Genomic DNA, 22,767 nt, shown 5'->3' on the forward strand with positions numbered 1-22,767 from the left:
TAACAGTTATACACAATCATCATTCAGGCTGAAAAGATGTCTATCCCCCTATACCAGTTGCTAGGCTATAAAGATGTAGTCCATATTCACTAGAGGTTCTGGATACGATGTGAAATATAGACATTTAATTTGACAGTATCGTGTATTTGAATGAACATGGTTCATATGAAAGTTTTAAATAACAAATACAACATGTTTGGAACTTTGTTACTGAATTCTGACCCTATGGAATCAAAGGATACAAGACTACGTGCCTCATAACATTGTCAATTTATAGCAGGTAAAACAAATCATAGCTCTGGTTCAGTATTCTCATTGCAGTGCAGTGAATGAAACAGAGTTACCTCGAAATAAAAACATTTATGTTGATTGCTGATGAAAACACAATGCAACAATGAAATAAACAACCCCAATTTATTTACTATTTTAAATCAAATTTCAAGTCAGTTTAAAATCCTAGCAGACGTCATCTCAAGGCACTTTTCATGTCATGGCAGCCTCTTCAAAGGAAGCTTCTTATAATCAAAGGCAGTCGAGAGCCAGAAGTCAAGCAACCCAGCTTTCCATTCAAAGTTAACCTTTGATTTGCTGCTTCAATTCAGAAAAAACTTCTTGATTCACATACATTTTTAGAGTGACATATCATTCGCGACAGTTCACAAATTTGGAGACTAGCGAAGCTTACAAAAACTTGTAAGAACTTTCAACACAAACACTGTCTCAAACTCTTCCTTTTTAATTGTTATCTCATATCTGATTAACTTTTCGACAGAGTTAGCGCCACAATGATGAATGAGATGTCACGGCATATAGGGGCTCTGCAGAAGGGCCCAGTCCTGCCCCCGGTTGGGGTTTTGCAGCTCATAGATCAGAAGGAAAGCCTCGACACAACGTAAGTTTGACTTTGTCAGCACCCCACAGTAAAGTGACCGTTCAATCATCCCACCAAGTGGAAATCAACCTAGCATTATTGTTCAACAGCCATAACCCAAGCTAAATCTCTTTCCCCTCCGCTTATGCTTCTTTTCAGGCGGGCTTTGTCAAGTAGGACTCTCTCTCCTGAGGTTTCTAAAACAGTTAGATCGAAGGGGAAACCGAAGGACCCAGTACTTCCCGCGGTACAGGTCTTTCAGCTCAGAAGGAAGACTGAATCCCTCAACACATCGTAAGTTTGTCATTGTCAGTCCCCCACAGTTAAGCGACAGTTCAATTGACTCACAAAGTGGGAATCAACCTCGCATTAACGTACAATAGCCATAACCCAACCTGAAACTCTTTCACCTCCACCTCTGTTGTTTTTCAGAGTCCCTTTGCCAAACAGGTCTCTTAATGCTGAGGTTACTACATCAGTTAATCCGAAGGGGACCACAAAGGAGCAGGATCTGCCCCTGGTTGAGGTCTTGCAGCTCAGCGAACAGAAGAAAAACCTTGACACATCGTAAGTTTGTCTTTGTCAGTACCCCACAGTAAAGTGACAGTTCAATTGCTTCACCAAGTGGAAATCAACCTGGTTTAACCGGACCTAAAAACTCTCTCCCATCCTCCTCTGGTTCTTTTCAGGGGGCTTCTGCCAAAGAGGACTATCTTTGCTGAGGATTCTAAAACAGTTAAACTGAAGGGGGCACCGAAGTACCCAGTGCGTCCCCGGGTTGCGAGCTTTCCGCTCAGAAAAAAGAGGGTACCCCTTGACCCATAGTAAGTTCGTCTTTGTCAGTACCCCACAGTAAAGTGACAGTTCAGCTGTCTCACCAAGTGGAAACCAACCGAGCTTTAACCCAACCTAAAACACTGTCTCCTCCTCTTTTGGCTTTTTTCAGTATCCCTTTGCCGTATATTTCTCAACTAAGTGAGGTCGAGCAGGTGGAGGCAGCAACGCAGGTGTTAAAAAATTGGTTACTTACTCAAAAAAGCCGATTGAAAGAGGGAAAACTACAGGAGCACCAGCAATCAATGTAGGATTTATTTCTTTGTCAGAGCCCCACTCATATCTTGACGTCTAAATAATTGTGTTGGCTTCTGTGTTTACACTGTGCTCACACTTTGTTGATTGAATTATTGCAGGTTGTCTCAAGAAATGGATGCTGAAGCAAGGACCAGAAGGAACAAGGCATCAGTATGCATGCAGCTAGGGAGGGCGCAGTCAGAGCCATCATTTTTACCTCCTGTATGACAGTGATCCAACTACATATGCATAACCTGAATATGAATTAATATACAACTATTGGTTAATAACAATGTTTTATTCTCTACTTGCTTTACAGTGGCGTACTGAGAGGGGGAAGGAAAGGGTGAGATTTTCTTTTTAGTTTTAAATTTGACCTTCCAAGATCTCTCATCTCAATAAAATCTATTTGTATGTATGTCTCTATTTATTTACATCTATGTCCTTATTTACTTTTATGTATATCACGCCTCTCTTATCATATTTCGGTCCCATTTGCAGAGGATCTACGAGCTCCTGAAGCAGCGAGTGGAGAAGTGCCCAGTCGCTCCCATCCCACGAGAGTGGCTGGACTCAGTCGGTGACCGAATCCCGCAGCAGCTGAAAGAGAACGCTCAGTCCAAGAAACAGCTGAAGGAGCTCTACACGGAACTCTGCAACAACTTCAGCATTGCTCTGATCACACACAACGGTATTGCCGGTTGTTTGTTAATATAGGCTACAGCCTGTGTGTAGTGTATATATATATATATATATATGTTGACACATTCTATTATATTATACTGCATTACATTGCATATTGCAATCTGACACTGTTCACTGTTTTGCATTTTGCATTTCACTTTTTACTTCACTTTTTCTTTCTTTTATATATTTTTATTTGATATGTTTATGTCTAAATAAATGTTACTTTGTATAAATATTAGAAAAAGTGATTAAATAAGAAGTAAATAGTGAGTAAATATATATTGTTTATTTTTCATTGCTTTTCTTATGTGTGTTGTATTTGTTGTGTTTGTATGTTCTATGTTCATTGTATGCACTAATAACCAGAGCAAATTCCTTGTAGGTGTAAACCTACTTGGCAATAAATACTTTCTGATTCTGATTGTTATGTAGAGGGTACAAGTGAATCATGTCTCATTATGCCATATCTCCCCCCCCCCCCATTAGTTGACTCTACAATAAAGAATCCGGATAAGACGCTTTGCTCAGAAGAGCAGGAAGCTCCTCGCGCAAGGTGAGTATCTAACGTCCAGAAATAAACAGAATAACCAAACAGTTGTAGCATTTTCATACCTTTAAAAAAAAAATACATTTCTGTTTTTTTCCAGAGCTGTTGTTGTCTCCCCGCATTGGCACAAGACGTTTATCAGAAACTGCCAGTTGATGGAAAGTAACTTGCACATTTCTCATCCGGTCCTCCGGGCAATTTCGGATTTGGGGAACATGACATTTTTCACGCTGGTCCTGGTCGATCTTCCCGGATGCCGGTAAGAAAAAACGACACGAATGCTAAAATGGATTCTGCTAGAATAAGCAGATAACTGGGATGTGTCATGGGAAGTTTTTCTGATTTCCTTTTGGCTTCTGCTGGTTCAGGCATTCCGGACCCGTGAACTATGGCAGTCTACAGGAAAAAATGGCCGACGGGTGTAGAAGAACAGAGGAGCATGTCATGAAAGTCTGGTATCACAATGTCATCCACCTGCTTACCAAGAAAGAATACATGGATGACATTACAGATGCATTGGATTCCTTCTATAACTGTGCCTCCACCCTCATCTCCAACCAGGTAATGCTGATTTAAGGCTGGATTTTTTTAATGTGTGTTTCTTTGATCACCCATTTGGACTAATTGGAGATTTTGTTCACATGTTAATTCCAAGATGAAAGCCATGCTTCAGAGGAACGTGGAGGAGCTTGCCGAGCTGTTCGAGCCGAGAAACGAACACCTCTTGCCCATCTTCAGTCTGGCCTTGACCTTTGATGATGAGAAGATCGAAATGTACCCCCCCTCACAAGATCTGAAAGAATATGTTTTGGGGATTCTCGATTCCATCACAACTACAATGCAGGTGAGGTCACGCGTGATAGCCATTCAAAACCCAATTTGATGTCATGTTATTTTGTTTAGAGCTACCGATGTTATACATGTGTGCTAAGCTAGGGCTAAAATGTGATAACGATCCACAGAGAGTCCCGACGATCCAGTCCTGGCTGGGAGACAACAGGCCTTCATATGTTGATGCTGAAGTGCCTGCACCCATCACATCCTGGGCTCAAGATATACTAAAGGCGTGTGTGTGCAGGAATATGAAGGATCCTGAGAAACATCTCAACACCTATGGTAATGTTTCATAGACTCTCCCAGTAATCTCCCCATCATTGAGGTCATCCACTGATCTTAAGTCACTTCAGTGCTAACTGCTGCTTTATTTTGCAGTCGAAAAGTACGGCTGGCTCGTCAATGGAACTGCAAAGGCGGATGTGGAGAAGTTCATGGAAGAGGAGCACTCTTTTGACGAGTACAACAAGGTAACGGATAAAAATGTCCAAATCGTTCCGCATATGTGCCTAAACCTGACGTGCTGTCAGTTTCCCAGATCAATATCAATGTTCGATTTCACTGCCCTTTTTACAGCGGATAGAAGACTTTCATGCTCTGCAGTTTGAGATTCTGAGCTTGCCAAAAGAAGTCATCATCTCACTGGTCTATCTGAACTGTGAGGAGCTGAGGAACGGGCTCGCCAGCACAGCCAAGAGCTACGCTGAGATACTTCGACAGAAGATGCTCAGCAGCTACCGCAAGCAGAATCTACAGTGAGTCACTTCTCGTAACTTTCACAATAAACCCTTGTTCTGTGTTTTTAAACGTTGACATTTTGACATATATTTAATACTTTCGGTTTCCGTTCGAAGGATCTGTTCGGAGTTTGAAAAGATCAGAGAGAAAGCTCTGATTGTACCCAAGACGACGGAGGACATAGCTCAGATGGTTGAGTTCATCGATTTCATTAAAAAAAAGGGTGCTGCACAACTGGAACAAAAAGTTGATGTTAGTAACCGAATGATTCTTACTACTTGTACAAATTATAATACAAGTTAATATATGGATTTGAGTTATTGTATAGTTGGTCTAACACCAATCCCTACCACTTTGTATTTTGACAGGATGCCCGCTTCAATATGATGATGCTCTTTGATTACGCCATCTTTGACAATGAGGATCTGGTCCTTAATAGCATTCTCATAAGGTGGCCAGAGAAAATCCAGCACGTCTTAGAACTCAATGAGGATGTAAGTGTCTGTGTGTCGGCCTTTAACTTGATATCACCGATGTTTATGATTTTTTCATGCTTTCTTCTTCTGAGGACCTAATTCTGGGCCTCTCTGTTATTTCCAGATCCTCTTCACGTCCAAGCAGAAAGGAGTGGAAGAGATGTTTTCCAAAAGACAGGCGATATCCACACAGCTGCGGAAGCTGGAAATTAGAGTCGACGACATCCAATATTACTCCGAGCTGGACCAGACGATTGAGGTACAGAGTCATAAGTGCTTTCAGATTGCCTCAATAGATAATAATTTTGGGATATACACGTATTTGCTGTCTTGCGTAAGATGAGAAAATATATCACTCTCACATCTGTATGGTAAATATGCATCTGGATCTTCTCATCCTACTCTATTCAGAAAAAAGCACATTAAAAAAATTAAATAACAATACCTGAAATTACTGGAAGGGACACATGACTGAAAAAATTATGACACAATCAATGGAAATAAAATGAATGAAAATAATTAGAAATTTTCCGTTTTGCCACTTTGTTTTATTCTATTTAGATTTTTGGGGGTCAGAACCTTTTCATTAATTAATTTATTCAATTTATTTTGTGTTCTCTTTCAGTTGTTTGTATAAATAATGAACTGTCTTGTACTTTTTGTTTGGTAGTATATCACCGATGTGCTGAAGGTTCGGGAACTTCTCCATGAGACTGAGAGGAACATCAACTCCCTTAACAAGGAGGAGGCCGTCTATGAATTGGAACTCATAACTTTCCCGGAGCTTGATATCATGAGAGAGAACATTACAACGTACCACAGGCTGTTTGAGCTTGCACAGAAGTGGCAGAACACAGAGAAAAGGTTTATTTTCAGTTTGATGCATGTTATACATATATATGTGTATAATTTTATAGATATACCCTGATAACCTGTTATCCTCTTTGTGTATAGCTGGATGGATGGAATCTTCACAGAGCTCGATGGGCAGAGCATGGAGGTAGAGATGGATGAGTTCTACAGGGAGATCTACAAGATGCTGAAGAAGTTCCAGAAGAAACAGAGAGAGCTCAAGCAAGAGGCCGAGAAGAAGAACAAGAAGGCTCATCCGCAACCGAAGCAGCAGGAGTCTCCCACAGAACTTTTCTGCTCCACTGTATTGGCGCAGATCAAACTGTTCAAGGTATTGTATTAAACTTAGCGGCTCATTGATGTCATCAAGTCTTACAGTGAATGGAATCTCTTGTCTTGAAGTCCTGATGCCATAATACTCAGTGGACTGTGCATGTTTCAACAGGAGCACATCCCCTTGGTGACCACCTTGTGCAATCCAGGCATCAGAGGCCGCCACTGGAAGCAGATGTCAGAAATCTTTGGGGGCGACCTCACCCCCGACCCTCGTACGAAACTACGCAACGTCCTCAAACAGAACCTGGGTCCTTGCCTGGCGAAGTTTGAGGTCATCAGTGCTGCTGCTACCAAAGTCAGGACTCTTGAAGCTTTCCTATCATTTTGTTAAAACCTCAATAGTGTATCTACGTGTTGACTGTACTCACACTATTTGTGTCTTAACAGGAATTCTCCTTGGAGAAGGCGGTGCAAGCCATGTCAATCGTTTGGGACGACATTTCTTTCAACCACCAACCGTACAGGGAGACGGGAATATCCATCCTGGTTTGCTGGGATGATATTCAGACAACTCTAGACGACCAGATTGTTAAGACTCAGACGATGAAGGGCTCGCCTTTCATCAAGCCCATTGAGGAGGAGATCAAGGTTCGTATAATGTTTTAGGGAATGTACAAAGATACTAAACAAAGACTCAACTTGCATCAGGGCTCGAGCTGGGGGGTGTATTTTGAATTCACCTGCTGTGTATTCAGTCCTTGAACTCTTGGTTTTTTTGACCTCAGGAATGGGAGATGGGCCTGCTTCACATCCAGGAGACCCTGGATGAGTGGCTGAAGGTACAGAGTTCGTGGCTCTACCTGGAGCCCATCTTCTCCTCTGAGGACATCATGCAGCAGATTCCAAAGGAGGGAAAACTTTTCCAAATTGTGGACAAATCCTGGAAAGAAATCATGAAGCACTGCGTTAAGAATTCTAAGGTACTTGTCAAAACCATTGTTAATGATCATTAAACGATAAAAAGAGAGAAAACCTGAAGGATACAATGTTGGAGTTAACCTCTGATTTTTTTAATGAAAGGTTTTGCCAGCAACTTCAATGCCTGGTTTGTTAGAAAAACTGATCGAGTCCAACAACCTCCTGGAAGTCATCATGAAAGGATTGAATGCCTATCTGGAGAAGAAACGTCTCTTCTTCCCACGGTAAACAAAATGTTCTGCATAGTTTCCTCTCATCCAAATCTTTGTTCATGTCACAGATTATATTTGATTGTTATCCATGTCGCATCCAGGTTCTTCTTTCTGTCCAATGATGAAATGCTGGAGATCCTGTCTGAGACCAAAGACCCTCTGCGGGTGCAGCCCCATCTCAAGAAGTGCTTTGAGGGCATTTCCAAGCTGGACTTCCTTTCCAATCTGGATATCCAGGCAATGTACAGCAGTGAGGGGGAGCGAGTACAGCTAATACGCAATATTTCTACGTCAGATGCCAAAGGAGCTGTGGAGAAGTGGTTGTTGCAGGTGGAGGACATGATGATTCAAAGTGTCAGGGACCAAGTCGCCCAGTCCAGACTGGTGAGATCCCTGTTCTCCATACCTTATGTTATATATATATATATACTGTATATCTTGATTTGTCAAATGTAATAGTGAGCGACAGCTGAGTGCTAAACATGCTAAACACGTATTAACAGGCCTATGCTGACACCGAGCGGAACCAGTGGGTGAAGGAGTGGCCTGGGCAGGTGGTGCTCGCCACCTCCCAGATTTTCTGGACTACGGAGGTGCATGAGGCCATCTTCAAGAATGTACGTTTTTTTATGGCTGAAGTTTTCAAATACCAACAATTACAGCAATATGTCATTTTCTGAAAAATCCTTTGTAGCCTAGGAGCAATGGCATTTGATAGACTATTTCTCTAGATTATCATGGCGCCTTAATAGTGTCACAGTGGAGATGAAACAGTAACAGTGATTGTGATCCATGTAGGCTTTGAAGGAGTACTACGAGCAACTCCAGGTGCAGCTGACGGATGTCGTGCAGCTGGTGCGAGGGAAACTGCCCAAACAAACCAGGACCACGTTGGGAGCACTGGTCACGATTGATGTCCACGCCCGGGATGTGGTCATGGAGCTGATCGAGAAAGGTACCTCACAGCACAACATTCAGAGCTGATAAGTTTCACAGAGTTTTGCTTCAGCACCCACAATTGCGCCCAGAAACCGCAACCAGATAACTACTCCACAAACTAATTTCCATTGACCATATTTTAACAGGCGTTTCGAATGAAACAGACTTCCAGTGGCTCGCCCAGCTGCGTTACTACTGGAATAACGATAACGTTCGTGTTCGCATCATCAACTGTGACGTGAAATATGCCTACGAGTACTTGGGGAACTCACCCCGTCTGGTCATAACCCCACTGACGGACAGATGCTACAGAACGCTGGTAAAACGCCAAACAAACAATCTCCTTGTATATGAGCACATGCCAACTTTCAGCATTGAGAGTTAAATCCCATGCCCTACCTTTGTCTCAGATCGGAGCTTTCTTCCTGAATTTGGGCGGTGCACCCGAGGGTCCGGCAGGAACAGGAAAGACCGAAACCACCAAAGATCTTGCCAAAGCTCTCGCCGTGCAGTGCGTGGTCTTCAACTGTTCAGATGGACTGGATTACATCGCTATGGGAAAAGTATCATCAGCAAACTGTAGATTCATAATCATGATGGCATTGTTACGAATGGAAAAGGTTTTTTAACATGATTCCGTTTCTACGATATCTCCAAGTTTTTCAAGGGTCTCGCCTCATCTGGTGCGTGGGCCTGCTTTGATGAGTTCAACCGTATCGAGCTGGAGGTGCTGTCAGTGGTGGCCCAGCAGGTTCTCTCCATCCAGAGAGCGGTTGGGCAGAACCTGGAGGAGTTTGACTTCGAGGGTACAATACTAAAGCTCAACCCCAACTGCTTTGTGTCCATCACGATGAATCCTGGCTATGCAGGACGTTCAGAGCTCCCAGACAATCTCAAGGTCTGTTGCCACGGATAATCAATATTCTACCAGACATAAAATTATGATGATCAAGCTTTTGAACATCTTCATTATAATGTAACTTTATATTCAGGAAATGTGAAAATGACCAACTTTTTCGGTCTTATCTGCATGCAGGTGTTGTTCCGAACGGTCGCCATGATGGTCCCCAACTACGCCCTGATTGCAGAGATCTCCCTGTACTCATACGGTTTCCTCAATGCCAAACCACTGTCAGTGAAGATAGTGATGACCTACAGGCTCTGTTCAGAGCAGCTCTCGTCCCAGTTCCATTATGATTATGGTATGAGAGCTGTCAAAGCCGTGCTCGTGGCTGCAGGAAACCTCAAGCTGAACTTTCCGGATGAGAACGAGGACATACTGGTATTGAACCCATGCATTGTCTCAACATTTGACACAGTTTCCTATTTAGACACTTTTGGGGGGGTTTCTTGGTCTCTTGTTTCTGACCCTTTCACTTTCATGTCTTGTCACTCAGCTCCTCAGGTCCATCAAGGATGTTAATGAGCCCAAGTTTCTCGCCCATGATATTCCGCTATTCAACGGCATCCTCAGTGACTTGTTCCCCGGCATCACCCTCCCCGAGGCGGACTATAAGGTCAGATGCATCTTCATTACACATTCTTTTGTACTAAGTTTAAACACACCTACTGTATGTGTTTGTATATTCAAATGTTTTTCTGTACCTTTTGCAGCTGTTCCTGGAGGCTGCTGGAGATTGTTGTGAGAAACACAACCTCCAGCAAACAGACTTCTTCCTAACGAAGATGATTCAGACCTATGAGATGATGATCGTTAGGCACGGGTATGTTACATTTCACTTTCTCACAGTACAACATTTTTGACATTGTACTGAGCTTGTTTCCCGTAACAAAATTTTGCATGGAAAGATTCCTTTTTTACATTTCAGATTCATGCTGGTGGGAGAGCCCTTTGCCGGAAAGACCAAAGTGCTGCACGTTCTCGCTGACACTCTGACTCTCATGAATAAGAGAGGGTGCGAGGAGGAGAAAGTCATCTTCAGGACAGTGAACCCAAAGGCCATCACCATGGGGCAGCTCTTTGGACAGTTTGACCCAGTTTCCCATGAGGTAGATGGCTTGGACTGTGGATCCTCTTGATTCTCTGGTTCTCACAGTATTGGTGTGATGCTGCAGGCATCCCTTTCCTCTTCGTAACCTTTTCCCTTTTCGTCTTCTCTCTCACTTCAAGTGGACCGACGGGATTGTGGCCAACACGTTCCGTGAGTTCTCAGCTTCCGAGACACCGGACCGCAAGTGGGTGGTGTTTGACGGTCCCATAGATACACTGTGGATTGAGAGCATGAACACCGTGCTGGATGACAACAAGAAGGTAAAGAAAGACATAGTGAAACCATTCAGACCATTTAACATTTCTTAGATGTGTGCGATTCTCATTCTTTTTCACGGTAGGACTAAAATGTTGTATTGCTCTGCTCTTCCTCCACAGTTGTGCCTGATGAGTGGCGAGATCATCCAGATGTCCAATCAGATGAATCTAATATTCGAGGCAATGGATCTATCACAGGCCTCAGTAAGTTAGAAGCTCAACGGCTGCTGGTGCATCGCTACAGAATCAAAAACGTGAAGCCCAGTTTGGCTCTGTTGTCTTATCCGATCTAATTGGATCTTGTTTGTGTCACTGCAGCCTGCCACGGTCAGTCGGTGTGGTATGATCTACATGGAGCCATCTCAGTTGGGCTGGGAGCCTTTAGTCATCTCCTGGATAAACACGCTTCCTGAAATTCTGCAGAGCGAGGACAACCGCTCGCTGATGATGGAGCTCTTCCATTGGCTCGTGCCGCCTGCCCACAGGACGCTGCACAAACTCTGCAGGGTGAGTGACCTTAGGCCCCCAAACCATCCAGACACAAATATCTGTAGAAGATCGAGCTCCAACTCACAGTTGACTTTAATTTACTTTAATGTGTATAAGGAACGTTTTCTCATGCCTGATAATGCTTGTGTTTCCAGGAGGTTGTTCCCACCAGCGACAGCAACACTGTGGTGTCCTTGTGTCGACTGTTTGAGATGCTGCTCACTGAGCCCATCGACAGTGATTCTGCGGATGAACACATTCGCACCTGGATCATGGTAAAAGATCTCAATCATTCGACCATTGCGTTGTACCTTGTAAACACCCATGCAAAGGTTTTATTGTTTTTGTTGAAGTTGTATTTGTTTTGTGTGACACCTCCACTTCTCTCATTCTTTGCAATCCCAGGCTGCTTTTACCTTCTCCATGACGTGGTCAGTGGGCGGCAGCTGTGATACAGACAGCCAAGGGGTTTTCAGCGAGTTCTTAATGACGATCCTCTCAGGAAAATCTGAGGAATTCCCAGTCCCGGAAGCTGTGGGGAAATGGGAGTGTCCAATGGATGCGGAGGGCACAGTCTATGACTACTTCTATGAGGTATTTTCGGAATAGTGAAGTTCAAACAACACTCCAAACAGGAGTTGTACAAGTGTCGTTGCCTTTGTTCATTCGCACAACAAATAACAACCACTTACCTCCAATTCAGTTCAAAAGAAAAGGCCGCTGGGTTCATTGGAATGACACCATCAGGAACATCGAGCTGGGGGACAAAACGACCAAAGTGCAAGACATCATCGTTCCCACCATCGACACGGCTCGCTACACCTACCTTATTGACCACTGCATCAACAATGGAGTGTAAGTACCGGCGCTATCAATGGTGCTTCATTAATATCAATAGTTGTGAATGTATCTGTGGCCCATCTACTCATAGATATTTTTTATTGGTTGATATTTATTGGTTCTCATTTGCATTTTAACATGTCCCTACTCAGACCCTCCCTGTTTGTTGGTCCTACCGGTACCGGGAAGTCAGTGTATGTGAAGGAGAAACTGATGAACCACCTGGACAGAGATCGCTTTGTCCCCTTCTTTGTCAACTTTTCAGCACGGACAAGCGCAAACCAAACCCAGGTGAGCATTTTCATGGAATTAGGTTCCTTGAGGGATTGTTTCGATGACGACTACAAATTGATATAAATTGTGTTGGGTGCTTTATTAATCACAGGATTGTTTGTGTGTGTCTAGCATATCATCATGTCCAGGTTGGACAAGAGGAAGAAGGGAGTGTACGGGCCCCCGGTGGGAAAGAAGTGTGTGATCTTTGTGGATGACATGAGCATGCCTGCTCTGGAGCAGTTCGGAGCGCAGCCTCCTGTGGAGCTTCTTCGACAGTACATGGATCACAAGAACTGGTATGAACCATCAACCATTAGCGACCAGTTTCAGTTTTTGTTGCTCTAAACCATTGCTCATTTTACACCTGTTATGCTCCATTAGGTACGATCTGAAGGAAACCACCAAAATCTCCCTCGTCGACCTCCAGCTCTTATGCGCTATGGGCCCCCCTGGTGGCGGGAGGAACGCAGTGACGGCTCGCTTCCTGCGACATTTCAACATTTTTGGCATCAACGCCTTCAGTGATGACACCATGGTTCGCATCTTCTCCAATGTGATGTCCTTCTATCTGAAAAACAACGAATTCCCTTCTGACTGTTTCTGTGTTGGCACCAAAATAGTGACGGCTACCATGGAGGTGAGTGAGCTTAAAGGTTCATTGCTCAGATTTAGGTGAAAGGGTGATTTTTCATTACTGTGTTTTACATAAATTGTTACGAATTGTTGTTTTCTTTACCCTAGAATGGGTCCTTTATATTCAAATACTTTATATTTACATCAGGAGCGGATCTTCTCTCTTTTTCACAGTAGCCCAACATGGACAAACTAAACACCTTTTGAGTTTTTATGACAACTGAAGGCTACCACAGGGTTTACTTCCATGTTTGGAAGGGGAGGGTGAGGTGAGGGGTCAGCTGCAATATGACCTTTCACCACTAGATATCACTAAATTCTACTCACTGGAACTTTAGCATCGTGTGAACACCTTTGTTAAAATCTCGGAGCAAACAGCTTGTCTTTAGTTTTCTGACAGTATGCATTACTTTTAATCTCCCAAAGGTGTATAAGAAAGCCATGGAGAACCTGCTTCCAACTCCAGCCAAGTCTCACTACACATTCAACCTGCGAGACTTCTCACGCGTCATCCAAGGCTGTCTGCTGCTGAGGAAGGAGTCTCTGCAGAACAAAAACACCATGATAAGCTTGTTCGTCCACGAGGTCTTTCGGGTCTACTACGACCGTCTGGTGGACGACAAAGATCGAGCTTGGCTCTACCAGCTGATGAACAGCATCCTCAACGATCACTTCAGCGAGAATTTTGTTGAGGTGTTTGATAACCTGAAGCAAGGAAGTGAAGTAAGTTACACTTTGTGTTGTGTCACATGCTTTACGGTTACCGTGTTTGGGATGCCGTATAAATGTGGTGCCGTCACATTTATAACTTAATTTGTGCTTTACTTTTACAAAACTGACTCTAATCCGTGGCATCAAATGTTTTCAGCTGGTTGAGGAGGACATGAGCAACCTTATGTTTGGCGACTACATGCAGCCTGACCTGGAGGATGATGAGCGCATGTACTCTGAGGTGCCCTCGATGGAGGACTTCTCTCAGGTGGTGGTGTCGTGCCTCAGCGAGTACAACCAGACGCACAAGAACCACATGAACCTCGTCATCTTCCGGTAAACAGCAGCACAGAAATTAAGACCTTGATCGTTATGTGAAACAGATCAGTTTTATGTTCAAGTCAGTTTCCATGTGAATTTTAACTTAAAAATTATGTTTCTATGTAGCTACCTCCTGGAGCATCTGTCTCGCATCAGCCGCGTGCTGAAGCAGCCAGGAGGCAATGCCCTGCTCGTGGGAGTGGGAGGCAGCGGGCGTCAGTCCATCACACGCCTGGCTGGGTCCATGGCCCACATGACCCTGTTCCAGCCTGAGATCACAAAGAACTACAGCATTGCGGATTGGAGGGATGATCTCAAGGTGAGCGTTAATTGTTGAGAAAAGAGTCCTGTTATTCTCATGGGTTTTCAAACTGTTCCGACCTCTGTGCGCGATACAACTGTGAAGAGCTTCAACAAGAATGTCCTTGTAATACAGATGCTGCTGAAAAATGCTGGGCTCAAGGGGCAGAAGACGGTGTTCCTGCTAACTGACACTCAGATCAAGGAAGAGGCTTTTCTGGAGGACTTGGACAGTGTCCTGAACACAGGAGAGGTGCCCAATATGTTTGCCATGGACGAGAAGCAAGAGATTATCGAGGTTGGTTGTAATAGCCCTTAAAGAGTAGAGGTCCTATCCATTTGTATTTGATATAACTCATTTGCTCACGTTCTTCATCTCCCTTTCTCCAGACACTGCGTCCCCTTGCCGAGGGTGGGAATAAGAAGCTTGAGTTGAGCCCTCTGGCTCTATTTGCGTTCTTCGTGTCCCGCTGCAAAGAGAACCTGCACATTGTCGTGGCCTTCAGTCCCATTGGAGATGCCTTTCGAACTCGCCTGCGCCAGTTTCCATCTCTCATCAACTGCTGCACTATCGACTGGTTCCAGGTACTACATACCCAGGAGTGCAATATGAGATGTGACTGGAGGTTCATCGTAGACCCTGTTCTTATCGGTGTCTGTAAGTCTGTGTTTGCACCGTCTGTGTTTGTTCCCACTCTGAATCTTCTCCTCTCTGCCCTGACAGCCGTGGCCCGAGGAGGCTCTGGAGCGGGTGGCCAATTCCTTCCTGGAGTCAGTGGGGATGAGTGAGGGCGAGAGGCAGGACGTCATCCCCATCTGCAAATCCTTCCACACCTCGGCCATACAGCTCTCGACCAGGTAAGACGTGTGGTTTGTTAGAGATCAGACTTAAATGAGAGTTAAAGGTAAATTAGACGCACTGAACTTCACACTGTTGTTTCCTTTGCAGGTTCCTCTCTGAGCTTGGCCGTCATAATTATGTGACGCCCACTTCCTACCTGGAGCTGCTCGCGGCTTTCCGTCAGCTCCTCACTCAGAAGCGACAGGCTGTCATGGGGGCCAAACAGAGATATATCAACGGTCTGGATAAACTGGCCTTCGCTGAGTCTCAGGTAAATGCAGCACCACTTTTACCCGTGTTGTTTTATTGTCCTTTCTATTTGGATATCAAGATGTTGCGCACGCCTTTGTCAAACCTGATGTAAACAATGTCTCCTTGTAGGTTGGTGCGATGAAGAAGGAGCTTGTGGACCTACAGCCGAAGCTGGAGGTGGCAAAGATAGAGAACGCCAAAATGATGAAGGTGAAGAAATCGCCTTTTTTTTCAGCCGCAACATTCACCGAGATTATATACGAAACGTAAATATCTGATGATATCATGTTACAATGCTGAATATGACCACTTACAGGTGATTGAGAAGGAGTCTGTGGAGGTAGAGGCCAAAAGCAAAGTGGTCCGTGTTGATGAGGAGGCGGCGACTATTAAAGCCAACACATCTCAGGCTCTGAAGGATGATTGTGAGAGCGACTTGGCCGAGGCCATCCCCGCCCTGAAAGCTTCCGTCGCGGCCCTGAACACTTTGAAAGTAAGAACCCCTTCGACCACACGTTGAACTGATGCAGTTCAGACAGCTGCTGATGCATGGAGCGTTTTTTATGCTAAAGTTGATGCTTCTTTTCATTTCAGCCCTCCGATGTCACAATCGTGAAGTCGATGAAGAATCCCCCCCCAGGTGTGAAGCTGGTGATGGCAGCCGTGTGTGTGATGATGGAATCGAAGCCGGACAGGATACCAGATCCATCTGGGAGTGGGAAAATGGTCAGATTTATATCCAAAATATCCCTTATTATTTTTCAAACTACTCATAACAAAAGCATTTAAACATGTCTCAATTTTTTTTCTAGATTTTTGATTACTGGGGTCCAAGCAAGAAGCTTCTCGGGGACATGAACTTCCTACGAGATCTGAGGGAGTATGACAAAGACAACATTCCTGTGAGTGTCAAAAAACCACATCCCTGTTAAATATGATCAATAATCAATGTAATTATATTTTCATGTTCTGTTCTGAACAACTCTGCTTATCTCTTCATCGCAGGCGGCTGTGATGCTACAGATCCGTAATGAGTACATGACTCAGTCCGGCTTTGATGCAGCTAAAGTGGCAAAGGCTTCTTCTGCAGCAGAGGGGTTGTGCAAGTGGATAAAAGCAATGGAGGTGTACGACAGGGTTGCGAAGGTGCAGTGTTTCTTTATTTGCACTGACATTTCTCTCTAATGTGTCCTGATAACAAATGCATGGTTATGTATGTTTGCATCAACACTTGATCCTTCTCTGTGACTTTAGCTCGTAGCCCCAAAGAAGGCCAGCCTGGCAGAGGCGGAGGGTTCACTGTCGGCCACCATGGCCCTGCTGGATGAGAAGCGAGGCCAGCTGAAGGAGGTCGAGGACCGATTGGCTGATCTCACGAAAACCTTTGAGGATAAAACGGAGGAGAAGGCTCAGCTGGAGATCCAAGTGGATCTGTGTGCCAAGAAGCTGGAGAGGGCTGAAAAACTCATCGGTGGTCTGGGTGGAGAGAAGACCAGGTGAGGATGCACGGAAAAATACGTTTCATTACCTCCGTCAAGCAGGTTATGTTCTTTTCGCATGACTGTATGCCAGGCAGGGCCATTGTAGTTAGTTTGATATGATGGGAATTGGATTCGAGGGACTGGAATCTGTGCTGACGCTCTTGATCTGTCCAGGTGGTCCGAGGCAGCAGATAACCTGCAGAACACATACGACAACCTGACTGGAGATGTTCTCATCTCAGCTGGGGTCATCGCCTACCTCGGGGCTTTTACCGCCGGCTTCAGGCAGGACTGCACCAAGACGTGGACCGAGCTCTGCCAGGTATAACCTCCGTTTGTCATGTAGCTCTTTTAGCTCTATTTGAACGAACACGCCATTTGAGTGAGATGATTGCACATTTGAATTGTTCCTCATCTATTTTCCTCTCATCTCAAACTCTCTCTAGTCCAAGAACATTCCGTCATCAGATGACTTCTCTCTCAGTAAGACCCTGGGAGATCCCATCAAGATCAGGGCCTGGAACATCGCAGGTCTCCCCAGTGACTCCTTCTCCATCGACAACGGCGTCATCGTCAGTACTTCACGACGATGGTGAGTCGGTTCTTGTTGAAGTATTAAATCCACATCTTCAGGTTTTGGCTAAAATAGTTCAAACTAAGAAGTGTTTTTTCTTCAATGTGTCATTGCAGGCCCTTGATGATTGACCCTCAGGGCCAGGCCAACCGGTGGGTGAAGAATTCCGAGAAAGACAACGACCTGAGTGTGATCAAGCTGACAGATGAGGACTACATGAGGACTCTGGAGAACTGCATTCAGTTTGGAACTCCCGCGCTGCTGGAAAATGTTGGAGAGGAGCTGGACCCGTCACTGGAGCCACTGCTGCTCAAACAGACCTTCAAGCAAGGTGCTGTGAATGGGATATTGCTTCTAAGAGACTCATCTGACAAAGTGTACATTGTTTGAAATCACATTTAATTGAAGTCAATGAAAGTTAAATCATTTTTCTTTCTCATAGGTGGTGTGGATTGCATCAAGCTGGGGGACAGCGTGATTGAGTACTCACCCAACTTCTTTCTCTACATCACCACAAAGCTGAGGAACCCTCACTACCTACCGGAGCTGTCCACCAAGGTTTCCCTGCTGAATTTCATGATCACCCCAGAGGGCTTGGAGGACCAGCTGCTGGGTATTGTGGTGGCCAAGGAGAGGTACAGCTTTATTTGCCTGAAACACTCACGTAGGCAGAGCTTTGCATCTGACTGTTGTTTTCCTGAACCTTACAGGCCCGAGCTGGAGAAGGCCAGGAACGCACTGATCCTGCAGTCGGCTGACAATAAGAGGCAGCTGAAGGAGATCGAGGATCAGATCCTGGAGACGCTGCAGTCTTCTAAGGGAAACATCCTGGAGGACGAGAGTGCCATTCAGATTCTGGACTCGGCCAAGGTCATGTCCGAAGAAATCTCCAATAAACAGAAGGTGCGGACCACAGGCAAAACATGAGCTCTGGAATGTGTTACTCTACATTCACGTACAAATGACATTTATGTGTCTGGTAATCTAACATTGAACTGTTTCCACCCAGATCGCAGAGAAGACAGAGATCGAGATTGCAACGTCCAGGGAGGGTTACCGAGACATTGCCAAGCATTCCTCTGTGCTGTTCTTCAGCATGGCCGATCTGACCAACATCGACCCCATGTACCAGTACTCCCTGAACTGGTTCGTCAACCTCTACGGCAAGTCCATCAAAGACAGGTGGGTGATTCACACGCAGCTTCGTGCATCGAGATCCACTCTGCTGAACGTACTGTTAACACAAGCTTTAAACCACACGGATGTGTCATGTACACACGTAACAAGTAACAAATAGAATAGGTTTATCGTACTGTCAGAATATCTGACTGAGCCCTTTTCTCATACACCAGAGATCAAGCTACATTTTAAATATCAACAGAGAACAATCTCATAAATCTAATGTTAACTATTAGTTCCTCTTCAACTCTTTGTGTTGTGTGTTTTCTCCATCAGTGCAAAGTCCAACGACCTGCCCAAGAGGCTGAAGATCCTGGTCAACCACTTCACCTACAACCTGTACTGCAACGTGTGTCGCTCCCTGTTTGAGAAGGACAAGCTCCTCTTCTCCTTCCTCCTCTGCGCCAACATACAACTGTAAGTGTTCACAATCCCGCGGGACACTGGTCGATATGTGATTTCAGAATTACACCAGATTCTTGTATGAGAATGAATTACGTGACGTCTCATATTGATATTTGCATTCAGGGAAAAGAAGAACATTGAGTACTCGGACTTCATGTTCCTGCTGACTGGAGGAGTCGGGCTGCAGACGACCGTCCCCAACCCCGACCCCAGCTGGCTCCAGGACAAAAGCTGGGATGAGATACTTCGAGCCAGTGTGCTGCCAGGACTACAGGGACTAAGGTACAGAGCGCGGAGCCGTTCCTTTTCATTTAATTATCTTCGTCCTTTAGTTTATTATGAATGATGTCTGACCACTGGAGTTATACTTGGCTTTCTTACTCCACAGTGACGCCTTCATCAAGTCTCCAGGGGACTTCAAGACTCTTTACGACAGCAAAGAGCCTCACAACACCCCCCCGCCTGCACCGTGGTGTGATCGACTCAACGGCCTGCAGAAAATGATCATTGTTCGGTGTCTCCGTCCCGACAAGATGGTGCCGACTGTGACCAAGTATGTGGCCGGCGAGCTGGGGAAGAAATACGTGCAGCCGCCTCCCTTCGACCTGAGTAAAAGTTACCTGGACTCCAACGCCACCATCCCGCTGGTGTTTGTGTTGTCCCCCGGAGCTGATCCCATGGCCAGTAAGTCGGACTTTACCAAAGTCAATGTCATAACTATATCATGAATGCTTTCATTTTAATGCTAATCCCGGAAATATCTCCACAGGCTTAATTAAGTTTGCCACTCAGAAGGGAATGGATGGGGCCAGGTTCCAGTGCATCTCTCTGGGTCAGGGCCAGGGCCCCATCGCGGCTAAGATGATCTCCACAGCCATGAAGGAGGGGGCGTGGGTGTGTTTACAGAATTGCCATCTGGCGGTTTCTTGGATGTCCTCCCTGGAGAAAATCTGCGAGGCCTTCTCTGAGTCAACATGCAATCCTGACTTCCGCCTGTGGCTCACAAGCTACCCTTCACCCAAGGTAAAGCACTGTGCATTGCATTATGAACATTAGGAAGCAATACAGAGATCTCATCTGAGTGGAGTCCTGAAGAAATACCATGTGTCTGGTTTCAGTTTCCAGTGACCATCCTGCAGAATGGAGTGAAGATGACGAACGAGCCTCCTACAGGACTGAAGCTCAACCTGCTTCAGTCCTACTTGACGGATCCTCTTTCTGACCCCGAGTTCTTCAACGATACCGAGAAGCACCAGGTGAGCCGAGGGTCCTTCTTTAGACACAACACGATTTTTGCATTTCCTCATTCAACGTGTCAGGATCAGGCTGTTCTCTGACTCTGGGATTTCTCTTTCAGACTTGGGGGAAGCTCCTGTATGGACTGTGCTTCTTCCATGCACTTGTTCAGGAGCGGAAGAAGTTCGGTCCACTGGGCTGGAACATTCCCTACGGCTTCAACGAGTCCGACCTCCACATCAGCATCAGGCAGCTACAGGTAATCACCTCAAATCAACTCATCATATTTGCATCGTCGGGCTCAACAATCTGAAATCGGCCGTCCTCTGCCCTTAGAAATTCATCTTCTCTGCCATTGCAACAAATATGACTTTCTGTTTCAGCTGTTTGTGAACGGTTACGACGAGGTGCCCTTCGAGGCCATCCAGTATCTGACCGGGCAGTGCAACTACGGCGGCCGTGTGACAGACGACTGGGATCGGCGCCTCCTGGTGACCATCTTGGCGGATTTCTACAACAAGGATGTCATCGAGAAATCAAACCACTCTTTCTCCCCTAGTGGACATTACCAAGCCCCGCCAACATCGGACTACAATGGCTACATCAAGTTCATGCAGGTAAAACCTCTCGATTCATTTAAATATGTCTTTATTTAATTTAAAATACAAATACATGTACCGCGGTGTGCAGCCGACTGAGTAACGACACCTTCCCTCACATTCCTGTGCGCTAGGCCCTTCCATCCGGCCAGCAGCCAGAGGTGTTCGGGATGCATGACAACGTGGACATTTCCAAAGATCTCCAGCAGACAAAGTTGCTGTTCGATTCCCTGCTGCTCGCCCAGGGTGGTGGCGCCAAAGGAGGAGCTAGCTCCGGGAGCGACAACGCACTCTACGACATCGCAGATGATATCCTTAGCAAGGTTTGAATGATACGATGAAGCTAATAAGACGATGTCCTCCTTGTTCTCCATGTTAGTGGTCATGCTCACGGACAGCTGTTAATGTTTGTGCCCCAAAGCTGCCGAGTAACTTTGACACGGAGGAGGCTCTGGCCAAGTTCCCGGTGCTCTACAACGAGAGCATGAACACCGTCCTCGTCCAGGAGATGGAGCGCTACAACACGTACGTTCAAACAGCTCCGTGTCGGAACCTTACGACGAACAACACATTTATCAAACGTGACTTAATTGCTATTTGATCTCTCTCTCTCCGTCAGGCTGTGCGTTGTGATCCGTCGGAGTCTGCAGAACGTGCTGAAGGCCCTCAAGGGGCTGGTGGTGATGGACGCGGAGCTAGAGGGCATTTCCAACAGTCTGGCTGTGGGCAAGGTCCCAGAGCAGTGGGCCAAGCGCTCGTACCCGAGCCTCAAACCCTTGGGCAGCTACATACTTGACTTCCTCTCGAGGCTGAAGTTCCTGCAGGATTGGTACGACAGCAACAAACCCGACGTGTTCTGGCTGTCCGGGTTCTTCTTCACGCAGGCCTTCCTTACCGGGGCTATGCAGAACTACGCCAGGAAGTACAAAGTCCCCATTGACCTGCTCACTTTCGATTTTGAGGTAAGACGACACACACACACACACCTACTGATGGTTTCTCCTTTGACTCAAAGACCGCTCATACATCTCATCTCATTCCTCACAAGGCACTGACATGTTCCCATGATCTCTCAGGTTCTTCCCATCACCGAGTCCGACACGTTTCCCCAGGACGGCGTTTACGTCAATGGATTGTTTCTGGATGGCGCCCGATGGGACAGAGAAAGGTTCATACATACGTTTTTTTATATATTTAGAATAATAGTTACTGTATATCATGATAATTGAGCGGCACAAAGACAAATCTTAACTGTTGTGTGTCTCTATCATCAGTGGAGTTCTGGATGAGCAGCTTCCAAAAGTCCTGTTCGACACGATGCCCATCATCTGGATCAAGCCCAGTAAGTATTCAGACGTCCGTTTTCTCAAATCTCAAATTAAGATAAATGTGGTTGCTCATCATTTTCTTGTCTCTCAGCTAAAATGTTAACCGACGACCCGGAGAAACTCTACATTTGCCCGATCTACAAGACCAGTGAGAGGAGGGGGAGCCTCTCCACCACAGGCCACTCCACCAACTTCGTCATCGGCATGACGCTGCCCACCATCAAACCCCCTCAGCACTGGATCAAGCGCGGCGTGGCCTTGCTCTGCCAGCTGGACGATTGAGCCACATAATAAAACTAATTGTACTCAGGTGGTTCTTGTTCTGCTGGGTTCGAACCCTCATGGTTGCTGCACTAATTGTAAGTCAGCTATATGAACAGTGATGTAACGTAATCACCACCAGCTCCGTCTCCACTCTCTCTCCCCATTTTTCTCTCTCGCCCCCATGTGATTGTGATTCAACAAAAGAGATTCAATAAAAGAAGTGAAAACTTTGGCTGCAGACGTATGAAACTGTAGCATCACACTTTTGTACAAAATTGATTCGTCCCC

The 22,767-nt window shown here is 45.5% G+C and overlaps 1 protein-coding gene across 1 annotated transcript; it reads left to right on the plus strand.

Moving 5' to 3' along the window:
- Positions 1–785: 785 nt before the first annotated feature.
- Positions 786–22,561, plus strand: LOC133960792 (dynein axonemal heavy chain 12-like). The gene is made up of 71 exons (XM_062395632.1): positions 786–892; positions 1,304–1,438; positions 1,561–1,636; positions 2,444–2,633; positions 3,116–3,182; positions 3,277–3,435; positions 3,545–3,737; positions 3,832–4,020; positions 4,139–4,292; positions 4,389–4,480; positions 4,587–4,765; positions 4,865–5,000; positions 5,117–5,242; positions 5,349–5,483; positions 5,895–6,088; positions 6,179–6,407; positions 6,522–6,707; positions 6,800–7,000; positions 7,138–7,332; positions 7,433–7,554; positions 7,644–7,926; positions 8,046–8,159; positions 8,341–8,497; positions 8,628–8,800; positions 8,892–9,044; positions 9,140–9,379; positions 9,518–9,763; positions 9,879–9,998; positions 10,096–10,205; positions 10,311–10,491; positions 10,613–10,753; positions 10,871–10,954; positions 11,069–11,257; positions 11,395–11,514; positions 11,645–11,833; positions 11,943–12,094; positions 12,232–12,370; positions 12,485–12,651; positions 12,737–12,992; positions 13,415–13,711; positions 13,857–14,035; positions 14,147–14,339; positions 14,457–14,618; positions 14,711–14,905; positions 15,045–15,178; positions 15,270–15,432; positions 15,543–15,623; positions 15,730–15,906; positions 16,008–16,139; positions 16,226–16,315; positions 16,419–16,559; positions 16,668–16,909; positions 17,069–17,216; positions 17,341–17,486; positions 17,585–17,799; positions 17,911–18,103; positions 18,179–18,371; positions 18,478–18,650; positions 18,924–19,064; positions 19,176–19,334; positions 19,441–19,736; positions 19,822–20,075; positions 20,171–20,308; positions 20,410–20,547; positions 20,672–20,905; positions 21,022–21,210; positions 21,309–21,412; positions 21,507–21,849; positions 21,964–22,055; positions 22,162–22,229; positions 22,307–22,561. Exons 1-71 carry the CDS (start codon positions 786–788, stop codon positions 22,495–22,497), a joined length of 11,880 nt encoding a protein of 3,959 aa, XP_062251616.1. The 3' UTR covers positions 22,498–22,561.
- Positions 22,562–22,767: the final 206 nt, after the last annotated feature.

Source organism: Platichthys flesus, chromosome 9 (genome assembly GCF_949316205.1).
Source record: "Platichthys flesus chromosome 9, fPlaFle2.1, whole genome shotgun sequence".
Lineage (NCBI taxonomy): Eukaryota > Metazoa > Chordata > Actinopteri > Pleuronectiformes > Pleuronectidae > Platichthys > Platichthys flesus.

Bases quoted from the DNA above. Each gene is read 5' to 3' on its own strand.
- LOC133960792 (XM_062395632.1), top strand. From the start codon at position 786: ATGATGAATGAGATGTCACGGCATATAGGGGCTCTGCAGAAGGGCCCA. The intron at 16,316-16,418 runs GTGAGTGTCAAA...TCTTCATCGCAG, and splicing joins ATGACAAAGACAACATTCCT to GCGGCTGTGATGCTACAGAT. The intron at 21,211-21,308 runs GTTTGAATGATA...TGTGCCCCAAAG, and splicing joins CAGATGATATCCTTAGCAAG to CTGCCGAGTAACTTTGACAC.